At 36.3% G+C, this 27,608-nt stretch overlaps 2 protein-coding genes across 5 annotated transcripts in view; both read right to left on the bottom strand.

Moving 5' to 3' along the window:
- Window positions 1–8,382, bottom strand: part of LOC102802896 (uncharacterized) — a 98,642-nt gene extending 90,260 nt beyond the window's left edge. For both annotated transcript variants that reach the window (XM_085501533.1, XM_085501534.1), the window contains exons 1-2: window positions 8,193–8,382; window positions 7,210–7,664 (exon numbers count right to left, since the gene is read on the bottom strand). In XM_085501533.1, the coding sequence (XP_085357659.1) occupies window positions 7,210–7,609 (400 nt within the window). In that variant the 5' untranslated portion in view covers window positions 7,610–7,664; window positions 8,193–8,382. The remainder of the gene's footprint in view (window positions 1–7,209; window positions 7,665–8,192) is intronic.
- A 2,789-nt stretch (window positions 8,383–11,171) lies between these two features.
- LOC144356279 (uncharacterized) lies at window positions 11,172–27,324 on the bottom strand. 3 transcript variants are annotated; one of them, XM_078011152.2, is made up of 2 exons: window positions 27,304–27,324; window positions 11,172–13,044 (listed from the first exon to the last, which is right to left on the bottom strand). In XM_078011152.2, the coding sequence occupies exon 2, from the start codon at window positions 13,002–13,004 to the stop codon at window positions 12,384–12,386; it is 621 nt and encodes a 206-aa protein (XP_077867278.2). In that variant the 5' UTR covers window positions 13,005–13,044; window positions 27,304–27,324; the 3' UTR covers window positions 11,172–12,383. The 3 variants fall into 3 exon arrangements, with proteins under 3 accessions (XP_077867278.2, XP_085357883.1, XP_077867277.2); XM_085501757.1 differs by lacking the exon at window positions 27,304–27,324 and adding an exon at window positions 14,775–15,022; XM_078011151.2 differs by lacking the exon at window positions 27,304–27,324 and adding an exon at window positions 13,220–13,291.
- Between the last annotated feature and the right edge of the window lie 284 nt (window positions 27,325–27,608).

Genomic DNA, 27,608 nt, shown 5'->3' with positions numbered 1-27,608 from the left:
ATTTCAACTTCGTAAATGTATTGCTTTCATGATAATTGTTTTTTTTTTACTATTGTTAGGGCACTGGGTATTGGGTCTGTGAATATTACAATATCACCGATTTGATAATGCTTTGCATTCGTAATAATTACGCAAACATACCATATGTCAAATTAAATTTTACTATAATATAATAAACTCTGGGCAGCGCACTTCGATCGCATTATTTGCGTACATTTCGACTGAACTCTAATAACCACGCGTTGAATTATGTGCGGCATTGGGCAATGACATTCAGAGTTCATGCACCGATATTTAAATTCGAGCCACCCAGCTTGACGCAAATCAATATAGTTACTTGTCATTTGTTCAAAAAATCATTCAACTCTCACAAATACCATGAACGCGAAGAGTTAACTGGGGGTTAAATGAAAGGGAACGTCTTTCTTGGACAAAAAACACGTCAGTACAAGAACGTACATGACCGCTTAACTCTGTGTTTTTTACCGAATCCAGTATAATGAAAATGTGACACGAGGTCAATCGCCCGACCAATCAAAAACGTCAATTTACGCACCACAGGGCGGTTCACTTAAATGACGTCATAGAATAAAATCACTTTCCAAAATGACAGACACATGGTCGATGCAACCCTGTGGACCAGCCACGAAAAGCCCTGCTAAACTTTCCATCACAGAAATTGGTAATCGATGTGCTGACCGATGGAGATTTATCGACTAAGTAATAATCTTGCCCAACATCTGTAGTGTCGAGGGGGAATGATTTTTTTCAGGTAAAATCTTGACCGAACCTAAACTGCCTGCTAACTGAAAGGCTGTGATGATGGAGATCATCTGCGATTGCAGCTACACCATGTGCTAACATAAAAACTCAAACAAAATGTATATTTTTAATGTCTTCATGCAATATATTCTGAGTTATCCACTTTATTCTGGCCCGCGAATTAATAGGATACAATTTTAAACATGTTTTTGAACGCCGCGAATTAAAAGGATACATTTAAAAATTAGCGTTCGAAAATAAAATGGGTGCGCGAATTAATAGAGACCGCGAATTAATCGAGTTTTTACGGTACACTAAATGGCACAGGTATAAAATGATGAATGTCTCAAACTACCCGGTATATACCTTAGTTAACTAGTTTATTTTCTATGATCATAACATACTTTCAACAGTTAACAGGACAAGTCACAATAACTTAAATTTAAGAGGTTTTGAAAATCACTTTGATTACTGTGACGTATAGTACATGTATGTGATATAACTTTTCATACTGTATGACTGAATGAGAGAATCGTTAATAACAGGATGTATACATAGGTACAAGTACATTGCATTAAATTTTAAAGCAAAAATTAATTGCTGCATAAGTACCCCAGAAGACTTTCTAGAATTTTTTTTTTAATTCCTGTAAAACAAGTCCTTTCTAAAAGGCACATAATTGTAGCTTCTGCACATTTCATGTACATGAATGCCCATAATTTGAGGGTAAAACATTACATATAAGAATTCCCACTGCAGTCAGAATACAGTATATGATGTGTCGAACAGTATTACTGTTATATGTTGCTAAGAGTAACCAAATCCATCATAAATTTAGTGATCTTGAATACAGTATTGGATACTTTTCTATCTACATATTAAAGAACGATTTGTACAAGCCTTAAGACCACAAAACAAATGTTTTAGTCTAAAAATAAGTATTAAAATTATACATGTAGGGAAGTTTATTTGATATAATAAAATATTAACCTTGCCTCCCTTCCCCTCCCTTCATTCCCCTCCCCTGACCTTCTGTTCCTACTGAAGGTAGCACATAGAGTCTGTATAATGTGTCTTTTCATATTCGTTACATGGATGAGTTACAACATCAAGTTCCAATAAACAAAACAACAGTCCTGCTTCATTTGCTGTTGTAATGTAATCTCCCATGGCCTTACAATACCAATACAATACATGGCCTGGTGAGCACTGGTCCATGAAGGAATTAGACAACATCAATACTTTAAAAACACCTGAATTGGAACCTAACCTTGGCTTACAATGTCAATATTTTACATTCCTTGTTGTAGGAAGACTAAATCGATATAACCTTACATTCATAAAACAACGAGTATGGGAATAATCCCCAGTTAATTCTAAATGCTTGTATAAGAATACATACAATGGATGTACCATATTTGCTGTTAAAAATGCATCTCCAATTAAAGCACACATATGAATCAAAACTTATTTATTCAATGCTGAATCATTATGATAAATCATTATGATAAACAAGCTGCCTGCTATTATTGATGCACATTTTGCAAGCAATCTATATATACTGTATATAAAAGAAGTACTATGTGAATAGAAGGCCTAGATTTGATGTACGTCAAAAGAGATATTTATAATAATATCCTTTGGTGAACATAAATCTGCGATTTTTGAGATGAGGCCATCTACCAAAAATTACAAAAATATTTGTCAAAATTAAAAAATTTAGTTGAAGATATCTTCACAAAATGAACAAATCTGAGTGTGAACCAACTGAGGGTTTTATATGTGCAATAACGAAGCAATTAAATTTGCCGTTTTCAAAAACAAGTCGAAAATATCACTTTTTACCAAGAATGACAAAAAATATTCATCAAAATTATTGAATTAAAGATATCAGTACCAAATAAACAAGTCTGATAATAGTTTACCTGAGACACCTACTAGTATGTATCACTAGTATAATATCACTATTTACCAAAAAATAACAAAAATATACATCAAAATGAAAGAATTGAATTAATCATAATGAAATGAACACCCATGGTACATTTGTAGTACCGTATTTATCCGGGTATAAGCCCAGGGTCCTGAACATGGAAAATTGCCAAAAAGAAGGGGTGGGCGTTTGCCAGGAGATCCCCGAAAAAAAAAACGAAAATTCGCAAAAATTTACAACACGCAGATCGAACTGCGGCAGGGAATAGAACGGCAAATCAGTCCCTCTATCACGGGGACAGTGGGCAAATGAAAACATGCAACGAAAATAAATGAACAATATGCAACACTAGAAGTAAAACAAAAATAATGTACTGCTTATAATGCGACAAATAAACCAGAAATAATAAAAATCGACAGTGAGAAATCATTTGAATTAAGATTTTCCCGCCGACAAACACGCCCAATACGCGTGAACTCAAAATGAATTAAAATGTCAGGGGTTGAACTGCGTAAAATGATTTCCGGTCTCGACAAATTACGAATCAACCGTCATGCAAGATCAATAATAATTTACAAATTTACACAGTAAAAATCATAAAAATTCATAGCTGTTTGAAAAAAAACTTCTCAGATCTTTATTTGTACGTTCTTTGTCTAAGGAAGCACAAACTAAACGGCCGGCCCTTTTTAGGGCCATGACATATTTCAAAAAGAGAACTACCGTTTCTGCTTTAATATTTATTTTTATAGACTTGCTGACTGTTATGATTATGAAAAAAATCAAGGGTGAAAGCGCTGCCCTGAAGGCAGAAAGCTGTCACAGCTATTTTGCGTTCACGCCTTGTTTTACGCAATTAACAATTTTTATAAGTATCACGACAGACTTCAAGAAAGTCAACTGTTAATACAACCACAATCAACGAATAGAAAATAGTTTTTTTGTTTTTTGTTTTGTGTATATAGAAAAAAAACCCCTGGGCGTGTGCCCGGATATGACCTTAACTTCTTTATTGTGTCAAAAGTGGGGGGGGGGGGCGTTTTTCCAGGCATGGGCTCTTACCCGGATAAGTACAGTAAGTACTGCATGTAAGCCATACATGGTTTTTCCTAAAATTTAAAGTTGATACCTAACGGATAACAGACCATTATTAATATGATCAGCTTCTCTTTGTCAACTAAATCAACAACAAAAGTACATCTATCATGTAGATTGACCACAGATAGTGACACTTCTAAGTCATTTATGTAAGTGTATGCACTGTTATCTGAGTGAAAATGATAGAAGAATAAACTAGGTTAGTAGACAAACTAATTGTATTGCTATTAGAAGCACACATGTAAAGAAAACATGCATTTATTGCACTCTAAGGTCATTAGAATATGACGTATTTTGTCCATAGACAAACTTAACCTCTTTTTTATGTAACTGCTTGCACTACTAATAAAGCAAATACTGTTTCCATATAGCATGCACTACTAATAGAGCAAATACTGTATTCTTGTATCCAAATAGCATGCACTACTAATAGAGCAAATACTGTATTCTTGTATCCAAATAGCATGCACTACTAATAGAGCAAATACTGTATTCTTGTATCCAAATAGTATGCACTACTAATAGAGCAAATACTGTATTCTTGTATCCAAATAGCATGCACTTTGCAGGATGAGAGAAAGACATAACTTTTTTTTCAGTAACAAACAAACTTGAAATATTGATTCAATATTATTGTTAAATGCTTAATTCTTTACCATACTGAAAATTTGCACAATAAACATGATGTACCAGTACAAGTGTGCCTTTGTTGCAATTTGTGCTTTACATGTTTCAGTCTGTTTTTTTGTTTGTTTTTCTTGGTCATTGATTTTCTCTATTTTCTTCCTTCTTACTACATTTTGTGTCAAATAAAATCTATTATGGTTATTCAACTTTTTTAATGAAAGAATTGTAGCTGCTACCAGCAGATATTTATTATTGGTGGTGATGCTTTCAACAGCGTCATTAAATCGATGTGCCTCAGTTGGTTAATGACAATTTTGGTTGCATGTGCAATTAGCAGTGAACAAATTGAAAATTTAATGGCCAATTTGATATTTAAGTACATGGGAATGTTTTTAATTTATTTTAGAACTAGATTTAAACTATGTTCTGGTAACACCTACACACAGTTGCAGAAAAAAAAAATGATGTTTTCAGAATAGCACCTTTAGGTCTGCTGTTGATGTTGTTTGCGGTGGTGTGGGGGGGGGGGGGTAACAAGAAAAACGTGCAATTCAATAAAACTGCAATAAAAGTCAATGGTGCATTAAAAAAAATGGTAACACTATATACATCTTGGTATTTAAATATAAATTACTGGAACATTAACTGATATCATATGAATGCCAACAGTGGGGAAACTAGAATTCAATAGCAATTTTGTTTTATACTGTAACCATAAGACATTTAAAAAACAAATTATGGTGCAACAATATACTTGAATGGTTGGTAGGTATATGTTTTTTTCCTCCATTCTTGCATCATGCGATAAGCGGCTGCATGCTCAGTTCTCTCTCTGTAATTCCCAGAATTTGTGAAATTTCATAGATTCAGCTGTTCATGAGGTGTCTATTTATATACCGGTATTAACGTAATGTGAAAACCATACTTTATCCATCCTGGCATGCAAGTGAAAAACTGCAAATTCCTATTCACCAATTCACTGTACAAGTCAGTTACACTTAGTAGTTTTGGAAAACAACTAGACTATTAAATGTGGTACAATGCATGCTGTGTCGACTTATATATTACATTTCAGACACCTACTGACTAATACAGATTATGTTTTATTATTATGTATATATTATTCCTGGTTAATAAAGTTTAGATTGGTTATTAAAAGTCCTTACACTAATTTGGTATTTACATTTGATATCATTCAAAATTATGCAAATAATCAAACGAGTGCGTCTGAATCCTGGGTGGTGATTGTTACTGAACAAAACAAAAAAAAGGTACATGCAGCAAAATGATGTGTATTTTCTGAAACTGAATGCTTCAAATGAAGGCTGGTTATTCAAAACTTTTGGGAAGGTAACTCTGTGAAAAGTTTTCAAACTTTAAAAATTACAGAAATATTTCAAACCATTAAATCTCATAAGTACCCGGTATATAGTGTATAGATTAGGCGTTCCAAACTGTTTCATTTTGGATAAACAATAGAAATGATTTTAGCATAACAATGACTATAATAAGTATGATTAACTCATTACATTGTTATGCAAATTATTTAATACTTTATGCTACTTTTTGGGGGAGAAAATTAACAAAAAAATTACAGAAAAATACTAAAAATATCATGACTTTCAAACAGTTAAATCACCTTCTAAGTAATTAGAGTTTAAAGAGAGAGAGAGAGGTGTCTGTCATCACAGTAACCATGGTAGCAAACTAGTACAGTTTATGGGATACTCAATGTATTAATAGTGTACTTTATGTAAACCATTTAAATTTCATAGCTAGAAATGTTCATGATTTCAGGATGTTATGAAAACAGAATTTCATCGCTAGAAGTTCTCACTGTTACAAAAAAAAACTTTTGCAATTTTCACTAAATCCCAAAATTCATGAAAACAGTCTCTAGCAAAATTAAAGCGGTTACTCATCATTGATGTAACAGGTAAACCGAGACAGAGGTCAATGACATATAAACTGAATTACCAATAAAAGATGACTAAGGGGACAGGAAATTACCACTCATATTGTATGTTATAAAGGGCTATTCTTTGAAACTGAAAGGTGACCAAACTGTTACATCCTGAAGGTTACCTGTAGCCAAGTCAAGTAGTCTGGATAGACCGACAATTATTTTCTCTGCATGGCTGGGACCAACACCAATGAGCTCAATAACCTGTCTTAAACAAAGTCAATGAAGCATGCTGTCAGATACATTTCATTTGATACTTAATTAAAATATAAATGCATCCCAACAAAAAGTTTTACTTCTAACATTTTAATAAGGGGACCACCGATGATTACAATATGTTGTCAGGGTGAAATGGGATTAAGGCATGTTGGTGTCAGGTGTGTGTGATTATTTTTAGACTTGTGTATCTATTATACAATGCAAGACCTGAGTTCTGCTTCACCATACACACATTTGTGCATACACCCGTTATGCACACACGTTGTGTTGTCCTCAAATCGGCACCAACACACACAGAAGTATGAATTGTAAACTGAGAAATAAATAAAGCTGGTATTAGCAAATTATTATATTGTCGTTTCTTTTTTTGTGTTTACAGCCCTGACTAGAAGTTCAATTCAAAGAGTTCACAATAAGGATAGTATCCTATTCACCTTTTTCAATTTTTTTTTTCTTCTATTAATTAGAATGGGTAAACTATTTGTATATAAATTAATGAATGAATGAATGCATAAATTGCTTTTTGTCATTTCTTTTTTAAGATTGAGCATTTGAAGTTTACAGACATTATTTCTCTTTTGATAAGAGACAACCATTCCGTACCAACCTTTTTTATCCGGCGTCGTCGTTAACTGCAGTGAATGGTTCATATCCTGTTGCAGTACTTGTGGCCTCTGCTGCTGTTCCAGCCCGTGTTTATATTCCTGTTGTAACGGTTCTTGTGGTTTTGCCTGCGGCTCACGTTGTTCCTCGTGTTTCGGTCGTTGTTGCTGTGGGAGTTCTTCAAGGGGTCGACTTTGACTTATTAGTCCAAGATGCTGGATTTTCGGTCTTTTTGTTTCATTTTCCTGTTGCTTACTCCTTCGCTTATCTTTCTTGTGTTTCGTCGGCGTCGTCTGCGGCGGTTCCGCTTTCTTCTCTGCATCGCTTTCTGCTTTCGGCAATTTACCTGCCTTTTCGGCCTTTGCCTTCGACTTTCTGTGGCTCCGCCTGAGTAGCTTGTCCATGTTGGTGTGGACTCGCTGACACTCCCTTCTTCCAGCCAGCCAGTTATTAAGTTCACTAACCACGAAGGTAATAATAAGAATAAGTAAACAATGAGCTCACCGGAGATGTAGTCTGATCCAGAAACCCAACAATGAGTGTTTTGTTTGTTTCAGGTGAAGGGGTAGTCGAAACATGCAGGACCGCCATATTGGGTCAAACAAGGTGAATAAATCCTACAAAATATTATCAATACTGAAATGTCACACTTAGCTCAGCTCCGTTCAAAAATGCCCGAGTGAAGGTTAATTCATTTGTGTAGCCGCACTCAATATGAATGTATACGCGGTGTGTGAACAATGTAAACAAGGCCAGAGAGAAAATGATCACATCCATGTAACGATCAGCTTAAAGCCAATATAATAAACAACAAGTGAATAATATATACGAAACTTGCATGTCACTGCCTTACCACACGTTAATTATTACTATAAAGTGATCTCTGTCAGTACTACATGCAATGACAGGCCATCCGCGTGCGAAGTCCACCAGTAAGGCATTACGTTACATTAGTCACTGCAAAAAAGTGTCAGCCGTAAAATTTACCTGTTGTTACACACGTCAGGAAATCTCTACCCGACCATAGCTTTCTTGATCCCCCCGTTCATGTCTCTAATTGCATATATTTTCCCCAGAAAAACGGTGCAACATCAGCACGAACAAACTCTCCGACCACTTAGCTGCTTGTTTGAATAGGTGATCACGTGTCACGCTGTAATGATTTCCCTTCCGGTTTAAGTGTGACGTAATACCACGATGGCTACTCGTCTATTACAATAGGAAAGGGCTATGCCAAGCTGGAGGCGCAGTTACATTATTGTATTTTTGGATACGTGGACAAGAGAAGTGTTAGCAGTCGACCATTTCAAGGACTTTGATAGTAATTTGAACTCTCCAATCCAGTATAATATATTCTGATACATGAATGAATTAAATATTAAATTACGTCAAGAGGAAAATGCTGTTATAATACATAATGGCATAAAAATGAGTCAGTAAGACAGTTTTAGCAATGGAGCAAACATATTTTCATCTCAGGTAAGATAGACATGGATAAACGACTAAACATATTGTAATGCGTAATTCTTGTTTTGTTTCAATTTGGAGTATTTCATGGTTTGACCTATTAAAATACTAGTATCGGAGGAATTTAGAAATATAAAATCCACAGAGAAAACAATTACACAAATCCTACACAGTAAAAGTGAGAGTGAAACAATCTAAAACAAATTGAAAAAAAAAGAAATGTTTGTTTCCCTTCCCGGAATTATAGTTTTGTAGACTAACTCAACTTATTTCAAATGCAGTTATTGGTGATATTAAAAAAAAAAAATTGTCCGACATTATGATTATAACGATTATCACTTTTAGTAAGTAATCTTCATCGGTTTAATCTATAACACTGGTAGGACCAGTAACTATAACACAAAAAATATACACATATACTGCCATTCGTTTCCACCTGTTCTACATAAAATGACACCCTAATACTTCCAGGGTTGCATTTTGTAGTTTCATGCTGTGTGACTTTAATTATTACCCATGTACATCGTGTGTCAGCCACGCGTGATGAACACGACCTAGTTGCCTGTAGCGATTGGCATCTAGACGTTATTTCAGATGTCTAGCGAGAGTCGATTATTCTTTCTCGAGTTACGGCGTTGTATTTATCTTTCATTAGTGTTTTTAATTAGTGTTAACATGTTCCATTTTTCACGCCCCTCCCTGTTTCTCGTATCACCTCCATAGCCACGCTCCAATCCACTTTCCATGAAGTTACGAGCACACAATTACAAATATTGCAAATTAAATAAACATTTTGGACGACTGAGGGCGCGTTTTATTATTCTTGACATTTAACAGCTCCCACTAAAACAAGGATCAAGATCTCTATCGCGCATGTTTGTTGTCACAAACGAGTTCACCAATAAATGACAACCCAATGTCTTCCCGAAAACTCAAACCTCGCAGTGTGTAAACATATAAAATCTTGTTTTATTTTGACAAGATACACTGGTTTCAATAAGACCATCTACGTTATAAACTATCCATAAATCCATGTCTCCACCTTAAAGGGCGGTAGTCGTCGCGCCACGCATCCACGAGATATATGGGTCTCATATAAACAAAGATGGTGACTTTGACTGTTGCACATATGAACGAATACAGATTGAGAAGTTACCAAGATATTTTTTTAGGTGATAGGAATGTGTCGAAGGAGTCACTGGCGGTAATTAGTGCAAGTCGCGCCCAGGTTAAATCGTTTCCTTGTGATTTCCATTAGAAAAGCGCATTGGGCTGTGGGAAAATCAATGTTTATCAACACAAATTTCGCACATGCGCAACGTGACGACCACGGCCCTTTAATTTATATGAAGATGGATTATTCTATGAAACGAATTCCACTACATTGCGATTTCCAATTTTAATATAATTATGAAGTTTCATTCACGTATATTTAATGATTTTGCACATCACATCACATGTGCTAATAACACAATGGAAGTCTTTGCAGTTAGTGTGTGTGTGTGTATGTATGTGTGTATGTGTGTATGTGTGTGTGTGTATGTGTCTTTTCCACTGATCTCTCAAGAACCATATGTGTTTTTTTTTATGAAACTCAATGCGTAGATGCTCCGGGGTAATGCGCAGATTTGATTAGTTTTTGGTTGAAAAACCATGCACATTAATCATTTAATTTGCATAATAATTAGCTATTTTTGGCTGTTCCATGACTGTTCTACTGATATCTAAAAAACACTCATTAGATTTTTTATGAAACTTGGGACATAAATGCTCTTAAACAATGTGCAGACTTGATTTGTTGCACATTGATGCACATTAATTACATAATTTTCATAATAATTAGTAAATTTTCAACTTTTCCATTGATATCTCAATTACTAATCATCACATTACAATGAAACTTGGTACATATATGTCATAGGACAATACTCAGACCTACAAGTTTTGGGTTAATATCTGTTTATTAGATACCTAATTTGCATAATTAGTAAATGTTTGGCTTTTCTCCTGATATTTCAAGTTCTATCATGAAATTTGGTACGTAGATGCTCTAGGACTATGCACAGACCTAATTAGTTTTGAATAAATATCTTTGCATATTCAAGCGGAGGAGTCGTCACCTGTGCATGCGTGTGTTGTTATCGGCACTTGGGACTCAATTCCCGCGCGTGCGCAGGTGTCGACCCTCCCACTTTAAACACCTAAATTGCATAATTAGTACGTTTTTGGCTTTCCCCTGATATTTCGAGTACTAATCTTTACATTTAGATGAAACTTGAAACATATATGCTCTACGACTATGCATAGACCTAATTTGTTTTGAATGCAAATATGTGCATATTAATCACATAATTTACATAATGATTAGTTTTTTGGGGGGGCTTTCCACTGATATCGCACGTAATAATCATCACATTTCAATGAAACTTGGTACATAAATACTCTAAGACAATGCACACATTTAATTTGTTTTGGGTTTATATACATCCATAGACATGATTGATAATGACAAACATGCATAGTGTTTATTGAATTATTATTATTAGCAACTTTCTGATATCTCAAAAAATCAGATTTAAGGTAGAGATGCAGTTTACCTGACAGGTATTTTAATTAGTTAATTAGGAAACCAAGATGACCTCCCTTGTCCACAAAACTATATATTTTCGGAAAGCTTATTGTATGAATTTTAATGTAGTTTGAAATATGCACAAAAAATGTGCTTTTTTGGTCAAAAATTATTTTAAAAAAATAGCTTCTAAACCATGCTTCTGTTTCCTGTCAAAATTGGTTTGCGGGTACATTTGTTTACTATGAAGGAAGTGCGGTTTTGAAAACTGTCTACCAGTTGTAAATTTTGCGGGGCAGCAGCTCAAATTTCACTACTTCAAGTTTATGCATAAATTAACACCCGGACTAGTTGTCTGTACGATTGTTGTAACACTGTTCAACCAAAAACAATGCCCCGACGGTGTTTTGAAAATAAACATATTGTGATAATGTCAAAACAAAAGGTCAAAGCGTCTAGGAGCTATTTTTTTTAAGTTCTGGAATGTGCACTAAAAGAAGCTGAGATAATTGCTAATTTGCATAACAATTCACTCAGTAAGAAGTTTGCTAATGCTCATAATTAAAATGGCTGTAACAGTTCCAAATTTAAATGTATTGTCATTTTGTAAAAAGTTAAATATAGTGCATAATATAGAGATCCCGTCATTTCTTTTTTTCACCATGTTTCTTTTTCATTATTTATGTACTAGACTATACCACCTTGCCAATCTTGCTAAGCATTCAAAAGAGAGAATGTTTGCACCTGTTATCTATATTTTAAAATCGTTTTTTGAGTATGTTCCACTATTCACGATTCTACAAAATTTTACAGTCTATAGCCAAAACTGTTTGGATAATAAAAAGCAAAAAAAAAAATCACTCCCAAGTGCCCACGAACCTGCATCTCTACCATAAATTGAACTTATGGTACAGGTGTTCTTGAATAAATTAAAGTAAAAACCACATATGTAAAATCAAAAGAAGACAAATATTAGTTTACCAAACTTCTTGTTTGGAAGGCTAATTAATTTTTAATATGTCTCAAATACTCTCAGCACACGGGAGTTCTTTCTAAGCTTTTTTTGATTATTAACATGCTGTAACGACTGATTGTTCCTATTGTATCTTCACACAAACGCACAGTTCGTTGAAATGTGCAATCTAATCATCTTGTACAATGCTTCCGTATGGCGTTGGCTTCAGAGATCTACCATGACTGAAGTATCCAATGGGTTCTCCACCAATTTCCTTCTTTGCTTTCTTTTGACTTTTCCTTCTCTCTCTCAACTTTTTCAATTCAAGAACGTATCGGCGCTCTTCGTCAATTGTCGCCTGGTCGACGTTTGTAACGACTCGCAAGACTGTCACCGTTATCAGTGATGTCATCAAAACGAGACCGACGAATATCGCGGCGACAGCCTTGTTGTTTAATGGGTTGTACTTCGTGTCGACGATAGCACATCCACTGCCAGTAAAACGTTCGTATTGGTACGCAAGCACACACACGTTGTAATACGTATTAAATGACAAATGACTGAAGGTTATATCTATCTCTTCCGTGTCATTCACTGTAATGTGCTCAATCGTCTCATCTTCCGATTCTAGTTGGCTGTATTCGATGACGTAACTCACGTTGTGTTCAGCGATGTTCACTAGGTGTACGGTGAAAGACGACGTTGTAATGTTATCGATCGTCACATTGTGAACGACGCCATCCACAACTTGTAAAGCCGAACACGATGCAACAAGTTGGCAACATATAAACACGTGTAGATAGTTCATGGCGAAACACTGTTGTTTATGTATTTAGTACTTCATTATACTGTAAATAGAAAACACATTATATTATGGTGATAGATCATTATATACATAGTGTCATATCAATAAGTATAAGCTGGACTGCCCTAACTAATACTATTCAGGCATTTCATCTGTACACATAGAACTATACTAACTTATATACACTGCAGTCCCAGTCACTCATACTTTAGCCCTACCTATGTTTCGTGAACATTCATATTGCCAATGTGTGCCAGCAAGCCATCAATATGACCAGCACAAGCAAACAATACATGTGTACAGGCTGCAAATAACACCGTCATTGTAATATATTCCCGTATACTATATAGTATTAAAGAAATGCAATATTTATCTCTATTTCGATTACATGTATTATCAGGTGGGAATTCTTCTCCCTGAGGGGTTCTCCACGCGTGTCAGGGGGGAATCTCGTCTCGTCTCTCTATCGCGTCCCCTTGAGGTACGGGGTCGGGAAAGTCACTTAAACTTTACAGTCAAATCCAAGACCAACTAAAAACTCTTTATTCATTTTCAAAACTCTAACCAATTACAAAGCAGTAAAAAGACTCTAGGGCATAACCTTCAATCATACAGCCAATCACACTAAGTACTGGACACGTCATATCTTTTGATTAATCGTTCACTATATTAGTAATTGCGAATACCTACTGTCAGAAATAGTAGTCCGAATAGCGACGGTTATCTCGTAATTAGTTCCAAATCACTGAGTCGAGTTCCGTCCAGAACTCGCATGGCCTAAACGATGCCAAACATAACACAGCCACTCACTCGTAATCAGCTAATTAAGTCGATCAACAGATACGCGTAAACAAATTCATCGCAGTATTATGTTGACACTTAAACAATGTCATGATACTTAAGTTTGAAATATATAAAATAGTTAAGTTTGCATGCATGAACTGTACGACTAAACCTAGTCCACCCTGCTAAAAAAAATTAACAATTAATCTGTGATTTAGACAATCTCCTAAAGCTACTGAGCATGCTACTACAACATCTTATTCATGTATATCAAGTGAAAGCTTAGACATAGGCGAAATCCGGAAAAATTTAGCGCAAATCGCCCGATAATTTATAAGCTTATACAATGACGTCCTGGGACAAAATTAACAACTTTTGTGTGCCACAGTACCGCATCTTGATTAGGATAATGTTTGTCCAAAATCCCTATTTCAAGAACAATTCCATGAAACAATGTTGAGAAACATATTTTTTTTCTGTAACTCTTTAAAAACAATTTACGCACAAAAACAATTTACGTAGCCTATGGGTTACAATCGCAAAACGTTATATTGCTAAAGCACGACGTTATTCGTCTGCTGAGTGGGTGCAGCCAATATCAGAAAGAACGGGTATGCACCGCTGTTTTGACCACCATTTTCACGGCGGAGCCAATATTTTGTTTACCCTCCCCCAGTTTTAATATTTGCGGACATCTTAGTATAATTTGTGTCATGCCAAAAAGAACCGTTCATCTATTTGGGTTCCGTTTTGAACTGGCTGCGGGGCACTCCTATCCAAAATTAGAGCGAGTACAACCCCGGCTCCCCATTCGAATTGGTCGAATACTATTTTAACACATACACCAGATTCAAACTGGTATAATTGTAATTCATAATCGTACTAACTGGGTGTGAATTTAAACGATACACAACAATGAAGTCAATAGACAAAATTGTCATTTGCATGTATTTATTGCCGGGATTTACTGTATGTATGTGTTGTACTTACCGGTAAAATACAGCCACAATATTCAACACGACCCGTGCAATTACGACTCTATACACGTTGCAGAATCGAGTATTACGAAAATCATCTCTAAGAATTAGCGGCGAATAGAACGAACGGTATCCTGTCATTTATATACTCTTCCGACACACCCACGTGTATCGTCAGCCCGTGGACTCTGTAATTTGTTTGGGGACGGGCTGGCATATAAGCAAACGTCATACGATCTTTTTAATTTTACCATGACCCGTGTTTTGTTGTCAATATTTCAAGCTTACATGTTATTTTTGATTTATCTTGTCAACCGTGAAACATGTGTTACAGCATCAGGTGACGTACTATGGTGGTAATGTGAACATGGAAAGGGTCACAGGGTAAATACAACAGCGAGGGAAAAACAAATCAAATTTTCGTGTAAATTCGTTTGAATGAATGTATGTGTGTGTAGTATGGGAATAATGTGAAGCACTCTAGTCATAGTAAAAACAGAGTGTTGGGTAACACGAGACATCAATAAGCATCTAAACTGTAAATATTATAAGGGGATAAGAATGCTGATTAAATACACAAATTAAACAATTTCGACTGTCGAACAAATACATTGGTTGAATATATCAAAACAATTTAATAAAATAAATTAGTACACACTATCACACTTTTTTTTTGCAAGAAAACATGTTACCTTAAAACGTCTTCACGTAAACAAAATGTTCTGCGTAACTATGCTCATTGTTGAACTCAAGATGTCAGACGATAATTCTGATTATATTTTGATTATATTAGGCCTACAGCAATACTATTAAAGAATGGACGTGTCAGACTAGAGCTCCGATGTAATCAAGCGTACAGTTAAGCAGTTACCAAAAACGAACTGAAGACGAACTGAAGGAGAGACGTTTCGTCTCCTATTTATATTATCAAAGTAAATATTGGTCTTTTTCATGAATGGTTACAATGAATATGGCCTTGTACACGATTGGTGAAAAGATAAAGGAGCTGATTGGTTGAAAGAAAAACAATCTCATTGGCTGGCTAAATCTCAGTCAGAATCCTAAATTGTACTCAAGCTCAATTTTCCGACAATATTTGACCTAAATCATTGTCATGCCAAGATTATCTCAACAGCGAGCTGAAAAAACGGACGACAAGCCGCTTACAAAGATGCGAAAAAGCGGTCGCAAAGTAGAGAAATTCATTTGATGATGTTTCATATGATATTATATTAATGGGACACATTGTTCGAAAATGTGAATAAATATTTCGCAAATTGTCGTTAAACTAGCGTAGTGTTACTCGAATTATGCATCAAAGCATATCCAAACACGAAATAGTCACCAATTCGAAGCAATTTCAAATTATTCATACAGCAGTTAGGCAAGGTGATCGACCGATGTCTAAAGTAAAGCTAATTCGGTCGTGGTTAGTACTTGCATGGGATGCTGCCTGAGTACATGTATTAAGAAAGAACGCAGTAACGTTGCTTTATATCTATATGATGAAATAAAAGGAAAAACATTCCAACAGTTTATTTACTCAGTCCCCCATGCAAGTACTAACCACGCCCGATTGTGCTATATCTTAACATTTGTTGGCCACCTAACCACACAGCTGCATGGATTGTTTGAAATTGAGATGAATTGGCGGCTATTTCATGTTCTTGAATGTTTTAAATTCGCTATCGCTTGCATAAGTACCTTCTAGAATTGACCTATGCCCTCTACATACTATGAGTAAAACTACGGTAAATTAAAAGCAATTTACAAAATACTTATTCACATTTACGATCTTTTAACCATGGAACTTGTTAATATGATATCTCAAGTAACGAGCCTAAAATGAAACTACCAACTTTACAATTGCTTTTCACAACTTTGTAAGCAGTTTACTGTCCATGTAACAATACGCCTATATATGAGGCATTCACGGAACATTTATCTGATGTTTTCGAAATTTAACTGCGGGGCTGCCATGACAATGACTTAGGTTAAATATCCAAGCCACTCCGTCAACATGAAATCGCTTTTTTCAACTTTGCACCCTGTTTTCTAACATTTTACAGTCAGCTCATGTGAATATTTATAGACTTTTAACTGACCTTTATTAAATTTGTCGACTTTGAAACTGTGCGTTTCTATATGCCAACAACTCAGGTCATATAAACAAATACATCTACCAACTTTGCATTTACTTTGCACAACTTTGCAATCAAAAATGCCACGATTTTCTACTTTAATGATTGACATCACAGGAAGAAATTATGCAGAAATGTTGCCGTATATCTTTTCCATGTTTGTGATGAAACAAAAAAAATAAATTCAACAGCTCAGGTTACTCGGGGAGACTCCCATGCAAGTACTAACCACGCCCGATTGTGCTTTACTTTAAACATTTATCAGTCACCTAACCAAAAACTGCATAGATCATTCAAAATTAAGCCGAATTCGCGGCTATTTCAGGTTTTGGAATGTTTTAAAATCGATATCGTTTACACAAGTATCTTTCACAATTGACCTATGACCTCTGCATACTTGGAGTAAGACTACGGTAATTTAACATCAATTTACGAAATACTTATTCACATGTTCGAACTTTTAACTATGGAACTTGTTAATATGATATCACAGGTAACAATCACGAATGAAACTACCAACTTTGCAATCGCTTTTTACAACTTTGTAAGCAGTTTGTTGTCGACTTTTCGGTTACTGTAGTGATAATCTTCTTATATATGAAGCATTCTCGGAACATGTAATTAATGTTTTCGAAATTTAAATGCGGGGTTATTATGATAATGACTTAGGTTATATATACAAGCAACTCCGTCAAGATTTCTTTCGTTTTTTCCAACTTTGCACGCTGTTTTCTAACATTTTACAGTCAACTCACGTGAACATCTATATTAAGCTGCTTTCAACTGGCTTTTATTAAATTTGTCGACTTTACAACTGCGCGTTTCTATATGCCAACAACTTAGGTCAGTTATACAAATACATTTCGAAACTTTCCATTAGTTAAAAAAGTTACAAAAATGCCACGATTTTCTACTATAAATCATTGACATCACAGGAAGAAAAAATGTAGAAATGTTGCCGTATATCTTTTCCATGTTTGTGATGAAACAAAAAAAATTCATCTGCTCGTTTACTCAGTGAGTCTCCCACGCCCGATCGTGCTTTACTTTAAACATTTGTCGATCACATAACCACACAACTGCATCGATCATTCGAAATTAAGCCGAATTCGCGGCTATTTCAGGTTTTGTGATGTTTTAAAACCGATATCGTTTACACAAGTATCTTTTACAATTGACATATAACCTCTACATACTTGGAGTAAGACTACGCTAATTTAACATCAATTTACGAAATACTTATTCACATGTTCGAACTTTTAACTATGGGACTTGTTAATATGATATCACAGAAAACAATCCCGAATGAAACTACCAACTTTGCCATCGCTTTTCACTTTGTAAGCAGTTTGTTGTCGACTTTTCGGTGACTGTTGTGATAATCTGCTTAAATATGAGGCATTCTCGGAACATGTACTTAATGTTTTCGAAATTTAACTGCGGGGTTGTTAAGATAATGACTGAGGTTATGTATACAAGCAACTCCGCCAACATTTCTTACGTTTTTACTAACTTTGCACGCTGTTTTCTAACATTTTACAGTCAACTCACGTGAACATTTATAAGCTGCTTTCAACTGGCCTTTACTGAATTTGTCGACTTTACAACTGCGCGTTTCTAAATGCCAACAACTTAGGTCATTTATACAAATACATCTACCAACTTTGCAATAACTTTGCATATCTTTGCAATGACTTTGAACAATTTTGCACGGTGCGTTAACAACTTAAAACCCACTACGTACCGGCAGCATCAACAACTTGTACTTGAAAATTAGAAGGAATTTCGAAACTTTCCATTAGTTAAAAACGTTACAAAAATGCCACGAATTTCTGCTATAATGATTGACATCACAGGAAGAAATAATGCAGAACTGTTGCCGTATGGGACTTGTTAATACGATATCACAGAAAACATTCCCGAATGAAACTACCAACTTTGCAATCGCTTTTCACAACTTTGTAAGCAGTTTGTTGTCGACTTTTCGTTGACTGTTGTGATAATATGCTTATATATGAGGGCATTCTCAGAAAATGTACTTAATGTACCCCCACCTACGATCCTGAAACAGTTACTCTCGGTAGGACGGTCACTTCCGGGATCCAGAGTCCTGCATTCGGTATTGCTTTGGATCCCGCCAAGTGATGGCCATGGGGAGCGCACAGACGGTGTTGATGGGCAGACCTTGGTCCCCGCGGGATAGAGGCCTAAGTCTTTAGGATAGTTCAATTTTTGATGGATCAAGCGCTACCTGATCGAGTGGTGTTTGCGATGGGAGCCAGCAGAGCCGCAAGTCAAATAATGCGCCCGATCAGATCCTTCGGTTCCTCTCCAGACCCCGGTACCACAATTGTTTTTGCTTTTGTGGGACAACAAAGGGGGTGGCTGCGTTCATGGAATATTTCGTCTGGTGGCAGAGTGGCGACCTGAAACCTTTGAGTTGTGGCCAACCCACTGGAACAAACTGTTTTGCTCCGCCAGCACTCTGATGTCTCAATGGCGGAATGCACCAGCCTCCTAGACCAGCAGACTCAGCCATTGGTGGGACACCACAAAGCTAAGCGGGATGTTCTGCGATGTCATCTGGCTCTCGTGACAGGGGCTGTACAGCGACAAGGGGATGGGCATATGTTCGGCGGGAGGCAGAGTCGGAACCTATGGATTTCTTCAGGCTTTGTGGGGTCTCACCTCAGCGGAGGTGAGATCACATTGATGTGTAACCGCTGAACCCACACATCTCTGTCACACTGATTGCACCAGTGTATTTCGGTTCAGAGGCAGTGCGTATCTGATCCCTGGACTCTCTAGGTGGCGATACACGGTCAAACTTAAAGAAGTGCGCTTAGCACTACTTCACTTTCCACCCATAGTTCAAGACCACAGAGTCTTGCTTCATACTGACAACACAGCAGTGGTCTCCTATAGCTACAAGGAGAGGGGAACCAAATTCCCATCATTGTAAGTCATAGCAAAACAAATTTTCCTTTGGCACCTGGAATACAATGTGAAGCTAGTCACACACCACCTTCCAGGGGCAAGAAACAGTCAAGTGGACGCCCTCTCGTGGCGGCTCTGTCTCCAGAACGTTGAGTGGTGAATAACCTCTATGGGTAACCTCCAGACTGTTTCAGCAATGGCACACTCCAAGGTTAGACATATTTAGCACATCTGGAACGCCAAGCTTTTGACGTACTTCCTGCTGACTCCAGGAGCCTTGGCCAGGGACACTTTGTCGACTCCCATAGACCCACATGGACGTGTACGCCTTTCCTCCCTTCCCGCTATTCACTGGGTACTGGAGAAACTTCGACAGGAGCGCATCTGCACTTTGATGCAGGTGACGCCCAACAGGCCAAGCAAGGTCTGGTTTCCACTACTGTTTGAAATGGTAGTCAAAACACCAGGGGTCCTTCCGGACTTCCAGATGTGCTGTCCCAACCAGGCGGTGCACTGCCTTTGAGCCCAGTGGTGTACCACTTACAAGCATTGAGGCTCTCAGTTGACTCACTCAGATTTTGTCTGAGTGCGCTGCCAACGTCCTGGCCAGGGTGAACAGGGATCCCATCAACACAGCCTACGCCTCGAAATGATGTGCGTACACCGATTGGTGTAGTGGAAGGGAGATCCATGCCATCCCTTTGTTGGCCAGACAGCTGACTTTTCGTCCATCTTTTGAACGAAATGGACTTGTCCTTTCAGCGATTGTTGGCTATAGGTCTTCCTTGTCATCCACCATTGGGATTGTCTGAGGACGAGGCTAGCCGGTTGTCCTACCATTAGAAGACTGTTTACTGTTTAATCAGAAGGCTAGACCCCAAACGAGGAAACCAACCAATTGGAACTTATCGGTTGTGTTGGCCGCTCTAAGCAGACTGCCCTTTGAGCCTCTCCGATCAGCACCACTCAAACTTTTGACGTGGAAAACAGTCTTCCTACTCACCCCCGCCCCAGGTTGACGTTATGCTGAACTAGGGGCCATGTCCATCTCGGACGGGTCTGTCGCCTTTATGGGCAATCAAGTCATGATAAAGACACGAATCAGCTTTCTCGCCAGGAAGCAAATGCCAGGACGCGATCCACAACCGATCGTCATTCCTGTAATTACTAACAAGGAGGCAGCACCTGAAGATCTTGAGGATAGTGAGATGCAACTGCTCCACAGACTGTCGCAGTCTCAGATGTACCTGCAGAAAGCACAACCTTGACTGTTCTGCAGTTTGTGGTCAATGTCGATGATCTGGATGCACAAATGTAGTTCAGATATCTAATGAAGATAGTGATGACTATTAGCAATTACATTAATCAAACAATAAACTTTTGGACAGAATTATAACTATTTAATACAGTTAAATCAATAATATAGTTTATAGAGTTGAAAATTTACGTTTAAATAGTCTATTATGTATATAGTATAGCAGATTGTAAATCCAACCAAGGTGTTTCATTCCTCTAGTTTTTCATTTATATGTGACGGCCATGTTGGATTTATGCAGATGAACATCTGTCTTTCCGGGAAACCATTTATTTACATGTTTTCTATACTGTAGGATTCTGTTTAAAATTGTATTCTAGCATCTTAAACTTATTACTTATGCCACATAAAAGAGAAGCCGGACAAGAAGTTACACTAAAAAAATATATTATCGTGGCCATATTGGATTTATGGTAATTTTCATCTACCCAATCAACACATTTGGCACTCTCATACCTTCTCATACTCAAAACAGTACCATAGCATTATGAATTTTAAAATACTTCAACTAGAATTAAAGATATGTTCAAATAGTTATATTTCCATGTTGTAAAAATGTGCAAAACGGCCATTTTGAATATATGCAAATTAGATATATTTCGAAAGCCTAGATTATCCTAGACGTTTAGTATGTCAATCTAGATACCTTTTCGAAAAGCAATGTGAAGAAATTATTTTCTGTTGCAATTTGTGACGGGTTTTGCTAGAATGACTGGACTATGTGACTATGTGCTAATATAGGCTGCTTTCATCTGGCTTTTATTCATTTTCTCGACTTCTATATGCCAACAACTTAGGTCAACTGAACAAATACACAACTTTGCACCGTGTTTTAGCAGGATCAATAACGTGTTCTTTGCAAATTATAGGGCATTTAAAAACTTTCCATGAATTTAAAAAATACAAAAATCTCCACGACTTACATCATAGATTGCACAATTAACGTTGCCACATATCTTGTCCATGTGTGCGATGAAACGAAAAAGCTGCTACTGATGTCAATCATATATAATGAAGAATCGTCGAATTTTTGAAATCTTTTAAATTAATGGAACGTTTTCAAATTCCTTCTAATTTTCAAGAACAATTTGTTGATGCTGTCGGCACGTAGTAGGTTTTAAGCTGTTAACACACCGCGCAAAGTTGTGAAAAGCGATTGCAAAGTTGGTAGTTGTTATCGGGATTGTTACCTGTGATATAATGTTAACAAGTTATATGGTTAAAAGATCGTAAATGAGAATAAATATTTCGTAAATTGCTGTAAAATTATCATAGTGTTACCAGTAGAATGTAGAGGTCATAGGTAAATTTTAGAAGGTACTTGTGCAAGCGATATCGATTATAAAACATTAAAAAAAAAAAAAAAATAGCCGCCAATTCGTCTCAATTTTAAATAATCCATGCAGCTGTTTAGTTAGTTGGCCGACAAATGTGTAAAGTAAAGCACAGTCGGGCGTTCTAAGTACTTGCATGGGCGACACCCTGAGTAAACGAGCTGTTGTTGTTTCTTTCGTTTTTTTTTTCATCACACACATGGAAAAGATATAAGGTGTTCTTTCTTACTGTGATGTCAATCATTTATAGTGCAGAATCGAAGAATTTTTGTAATCTTCTTAATTAATGGAAAGTTTTCAAATGCTTTATAATTTTCAAGAACAAGTTGTCAATGCTGTCGCACTTAGTGGGTTAACACACCGTGCAAAGTTGTTCAAAGTGATTGCATAGATGTGCAAAGTTATTGCAAACTTGGTAGATGTATTTCTTTATATGACTTAAGTTGTTTACATATATAAACGCGCAGTTGTAAAGTCGACAAATTCAATAAAAGCCAGTTGAAAGCAGCCTATAAATCTTCACATGAGCTGACTGCAAAATGTTAGAAAACAGCATGCAAAGTTGGAAAAGGCGATTTAAATGTTGGCGGAGTTGCTTGTATATTTAACCTAAGTCATTGTCATGGAAACCCCGCAGTTAAATTTTGAAAACATCAGGTAAATGTTTATAAAATGTCCAATATGTAAGTAGATCATCTCAACAGCGAACCGAAAAACGGTCGATAAAGTTGTAAAAAGCGATTGCAAAGTTAGTAGATTCATTTGGTAATATTTTCATACGATATTATATTGACGGGACCCATAGTTAAGAGTTTGAAAATGTGAATGAATATTTCGTAAATTGCCGTTAAACTAGCGTAGTGTTACTAGAATCATGTAGAGGTCATAGGTCAATTCAAGTAATTAATGTGCAAACGATATCAATTGTAGAGAATGCCTTAGCATGAAATAGTATCAATTCGAACCAATTTCAAATTATTCATACAGCAGTGAGGTAAGGTGATCTACCGATGTCTAAAGTAAAGTTAAATCGGGCGTGGTTAGTACTTGCAAGCGATACTGCCTGAGTAAGCCAGCTTGTGGAATTTTGTGTAGATGCTGCCGGCACATCGTGGTTTCAGGCTGCTAAAACACGGTGCAAAGTGATTGCAAAGTTGGTAGATGTATTTGTATATTTGATCTAAGTCGTTGGCATATTCGAGGGCGTTCAATAAGTGATGCCCCTGACCCATTTCTCATAGCAGGAGATTAATGAAACTTTGCACAGTTATTAGTCTTTCTATACATATGAACCACCCAGAGTTATGCATTTCTCCCATCGTTTGATGCAGCTCTGGACACCGTTTTTGTAGAACCCCAGGTTGGTCCTCCAATCACGTCGTTACTTCAGAAATCAAGGCTGCATCATCTGGGAAACGTTTTTTTTTCAAAAACAACTTCATGGGTGGGAAGAGATAAAAGTCAGAGGGTGCAAGGTCAGGAGAGTAAGGGGGTGGGGCGGATTTCATAGCCACGCACCCGTGATTCTGATTTGGCGACGTGCGAGTTGTGGACCGGAGCATTGTCCTACAGGCTCTTGATTTTGATAGGTTCTCTTAATTTCATCAAAAGTGAAGCATAATAGGCTCCTGTAATTGTGGTACGCTTTGTCCTCCATACATTTACATATCATGTTGAGTGACAGACTGAAGGATTTAATTTGCATACTGATTTGTTGACTATCCAGCTTCTGAAGTTGTTCATTTTGTAGTTCATACTTTCCCCTGTATTTGCGCAATATGTGATCTTGGAATAAAAACACCAAAGAAGAACTGTTGGTGTTGAGCTGTGGTGGCGCAATTCTCATTTGAAAGCTGTCGCGCGTGAAGAGAAGAAATGGCTCATCACCGTTTCCAAGTGAAGATGGTTTTGACATAAAATCTACCCAGTTATGATATAATAACAACTACGGTGTCTGCGGATAACCTACCGAGGAAGAACTAGACTTTGATAAAATATTAAGCTGCGTATCGGCCAGTACAGTGAGGGTTTTCGTCGATTGTCGATCACGTAGGCTTCGTCATCCCCACGTATAATACAAGTTTACCAAAAAACGGTATTTATTTGTCCAGCAACGCTACCGGTTTTCTGACATGTTGTAGGTTTCAATAAATCGCATGACTGTTGTGAATTTCAGTGACGCAAGTTTACAAAAAGACACAAACATTACATCAGAAACATAGACATTGCGACCGTCTGGTTCTGCTATGTAAAAACAACACGACTAATGTTATAATTTGTAGCCATTGTGTATGAAGCAAAATTTTATTATGTAATTCTCAATGCATTTTAGCTTTCAGATCTATTTCAAAATAGTGTGAAGATTTTCAAGGAATAAATATAATATTTAATAGCATTTAGCTCTATGTTAAGATAAAATAAACTATAATGGGCTGTGTTTTAGTACGATTCATGGACGGTCTTGACTCATGTTACGGTGAAAATAAGTGTTTTTAGATCGATTCACGGATGGCTTCTATCCATGTCGCGTTAGAATGAACTATTGTAGTATTTTTCTCATCATATTTGGGAGAACATTGAAAATTCTGAAACTAAAAATATTGAACATTTAAAATAGAAAATCGTTGAGAATAAAAAGATGCAACACATTTTGGCAAACGTTTCGTTTTATTGGAACGTTCACAGCCATAGCTGCGCCCTCTAGTGGCCGATGGCCATAAGCAGAAATTTGTTTGCCAAATTCTCCAGGGACACCCTGCGTGACTTGGAACTTTTTTTTTTAAATAATTTTATTTGGGAAAAGTACATAACAATTTGAACACTACAATAAATAACTCTGCAAACTAGTTAATTACTTTAAAAAAACATGTAATGTATTGATTACTGGACGATTTTATACATATCCTAGTGATTCGGTGGCATAGCGAGATAAGAACTCAGCAAAAGGGCCCGGTTTTATTGGGAGGTTTACAACCATGGCTGCGCCCTCTAGCGGTCGATGGCCATAAGCAGAATTCTTTGCCAAATTTCTGCAGAAAAAAAATCATTATTTGGGAGAAGTACAGAGCAATATCATAACACATATCATATCATATCGTCAGTCACCAATTACCATGATAAATATCGTAAAATTATAATTTTTCATTTCATCTCCATTTTGCATCATAGTTTTATATCAATGTCAACAGAGTATGGTTAAATCTCTATCATCTGATATGACTCATTTCATTATTCATTATAAGTAAATATAATTTCTTTGCTATAACGTCACTTGGCGTGTATGTTGATTGGTTCAACTGAACGAAGCAAGCATACGCCGCACTCACCCTCAGCAGAGAAACACATATAGTAGTGGATGGAAAACACAAAAACAGCCCATTTGTATTAATTCGGTTATTATGGAAGAAATTCACCAAAAAAGATAAAAACAGGAGTAGCAGGCAAGATGATAAACAACTCTCATTAAAATAGGATAAAGAAAAAGACAAGTGTTTTGAAGGTTTTATATGCGCCAATTATTCGTACTTATATTATTCGGGTAATAGAGACTGTATGAATATATGCAGCACCTAAAAAACCAGGTCAATACATTACCAAATAAATTACTAACATTTGTATGTTATCTGGATTGGAACCTTATGTATAGTTACTTTACTTCACTGCAATATATCTGTTATGCCTTGCTGTTCGATTTCTATATTTGCATCGTGCTAAACACAAATAACTCGTACGTAATATTCAATGTTTGGCGTTTGCTCTGACATGAGTAAAATAGTCTGTCTATAAATTCGAAGAGGAAGGATTTAATGTATATACAAGTAAATCAACTCAAGAATCTCAGTCGATAATTTTTCTCATTGAGTAGGAATTTTGTAATATAGTCCATCTCCGATCATCGAACAGAGAAACCCACTAATTGAGATTCGACGAATTGATAACACCCGAAGATGACAAATCACAAACAAGTCTAGAGAACTGTTGGTTGATGTATGGATGTTAGTAAGGCAAATACCGCAGCTGTTGCATTTATTACAGTAAACCATTAACGTAACTTGTCAAAGACTTTACCGACAATACTGGCACATAATTCATAACATATTTTGTATTAATATATCAAGGTCATCTTTTGTACAAGCACTCTGAATTGAAAATAAAATAACAGAAATAAACATGTAGGCGGTCGAGGTTTTTAAAAGATGTTAGCTGAACTACAGGAACATGCGAAGGGTTTGATGAAGGTTATTTTGGAAATATACTGGCAGATAATGGTGTATTTTATTTGATAAGTTATGCTGCTATTTAATGAACGAAAACAATGACATATTTTACACATAATTTATGGTGTATGACTCACCACATTTTGTCCTGGATAGACCACACTTGGTCTGGAACGTTTGGTATGCAATTGGCGCCATTTGATTGATATAGGGCTATAGATTGGCAACATTTAGTCTACGATTATCATGTTGGTCTAAAATGTGTAATATGTAGGCAGCGATTTTTTACATTTGGTCTAGGATTGGCCATATTTGGTATTGCAGTGGGTAATACAAAGGTCTTATATTAGTACATACCAAACACTGCATTGAAATATTCACTAACTTAACAACAATCATTAATTATGCAATTTACCAACATGTGCTAAGATATATAGGTTTATTTAACTTATACCTTTAGACACCAGATCATAGATTCACTCAACGAAAGTTAGTTTGTGGTATTAAGTATTTAAAAACAAATCACGGGTATGAATGAGCGTAGTAAGTACATAAATTCCCCCAGAGATAATTTTACATAGCGTAAAGTCATACTTACCTTACCCCTTCCCCCAATCAAGTTGTTTCCAAAATGGCAAAAAAAAAAAAAAAAAAAAAAAATAGAACTGGTCACTTGGGGGCGCTAGGGTTCATTCGATTCTCAAAATCTCGAATGTTGGCTAGGTACGTAAAAATCGAATTTCTTAAAATGCAACAACAAAATCTCCAATATAATTTTACAATAAAATATCTTTCATTTAAAATAGAACATGATGTTATTCTAAAGCATTAAATTGCACCCGTGCTGAATTTTTAAAGTGATCAATATGATTACGTCGTTCATTTAGGTTAATATGCAAATTA

Source organism: Saccoglossus kowalevskii, chromosome 7 (assembly GCF_978046115.1).
Source record: "Saccoglossus kowalevskii chromosome 7, keSacKowa6.1, whole genome shotgun sequence".
Lineage (NCBI taxonomy): Eukaryota > Metazoa > Hemichordata > Enteropneusta > Harrimaniidae > Saccoglossus > Saccoglossus kowalevskii.
The sequence above is the reverse complement of the archived record's forward strand: the minus strand, read 5'-3'. Positions and strand labels throughout refer to the sequence as shown.

Coding starts and splice junctions, on each gene's coding strand:
- LOC144356279 (XM_078011152.2), bottom strand. CDS start 13,004: ATGAACTATCTACACGTGTTTATATGTTGCCAACTTGTTGCATCGTGT.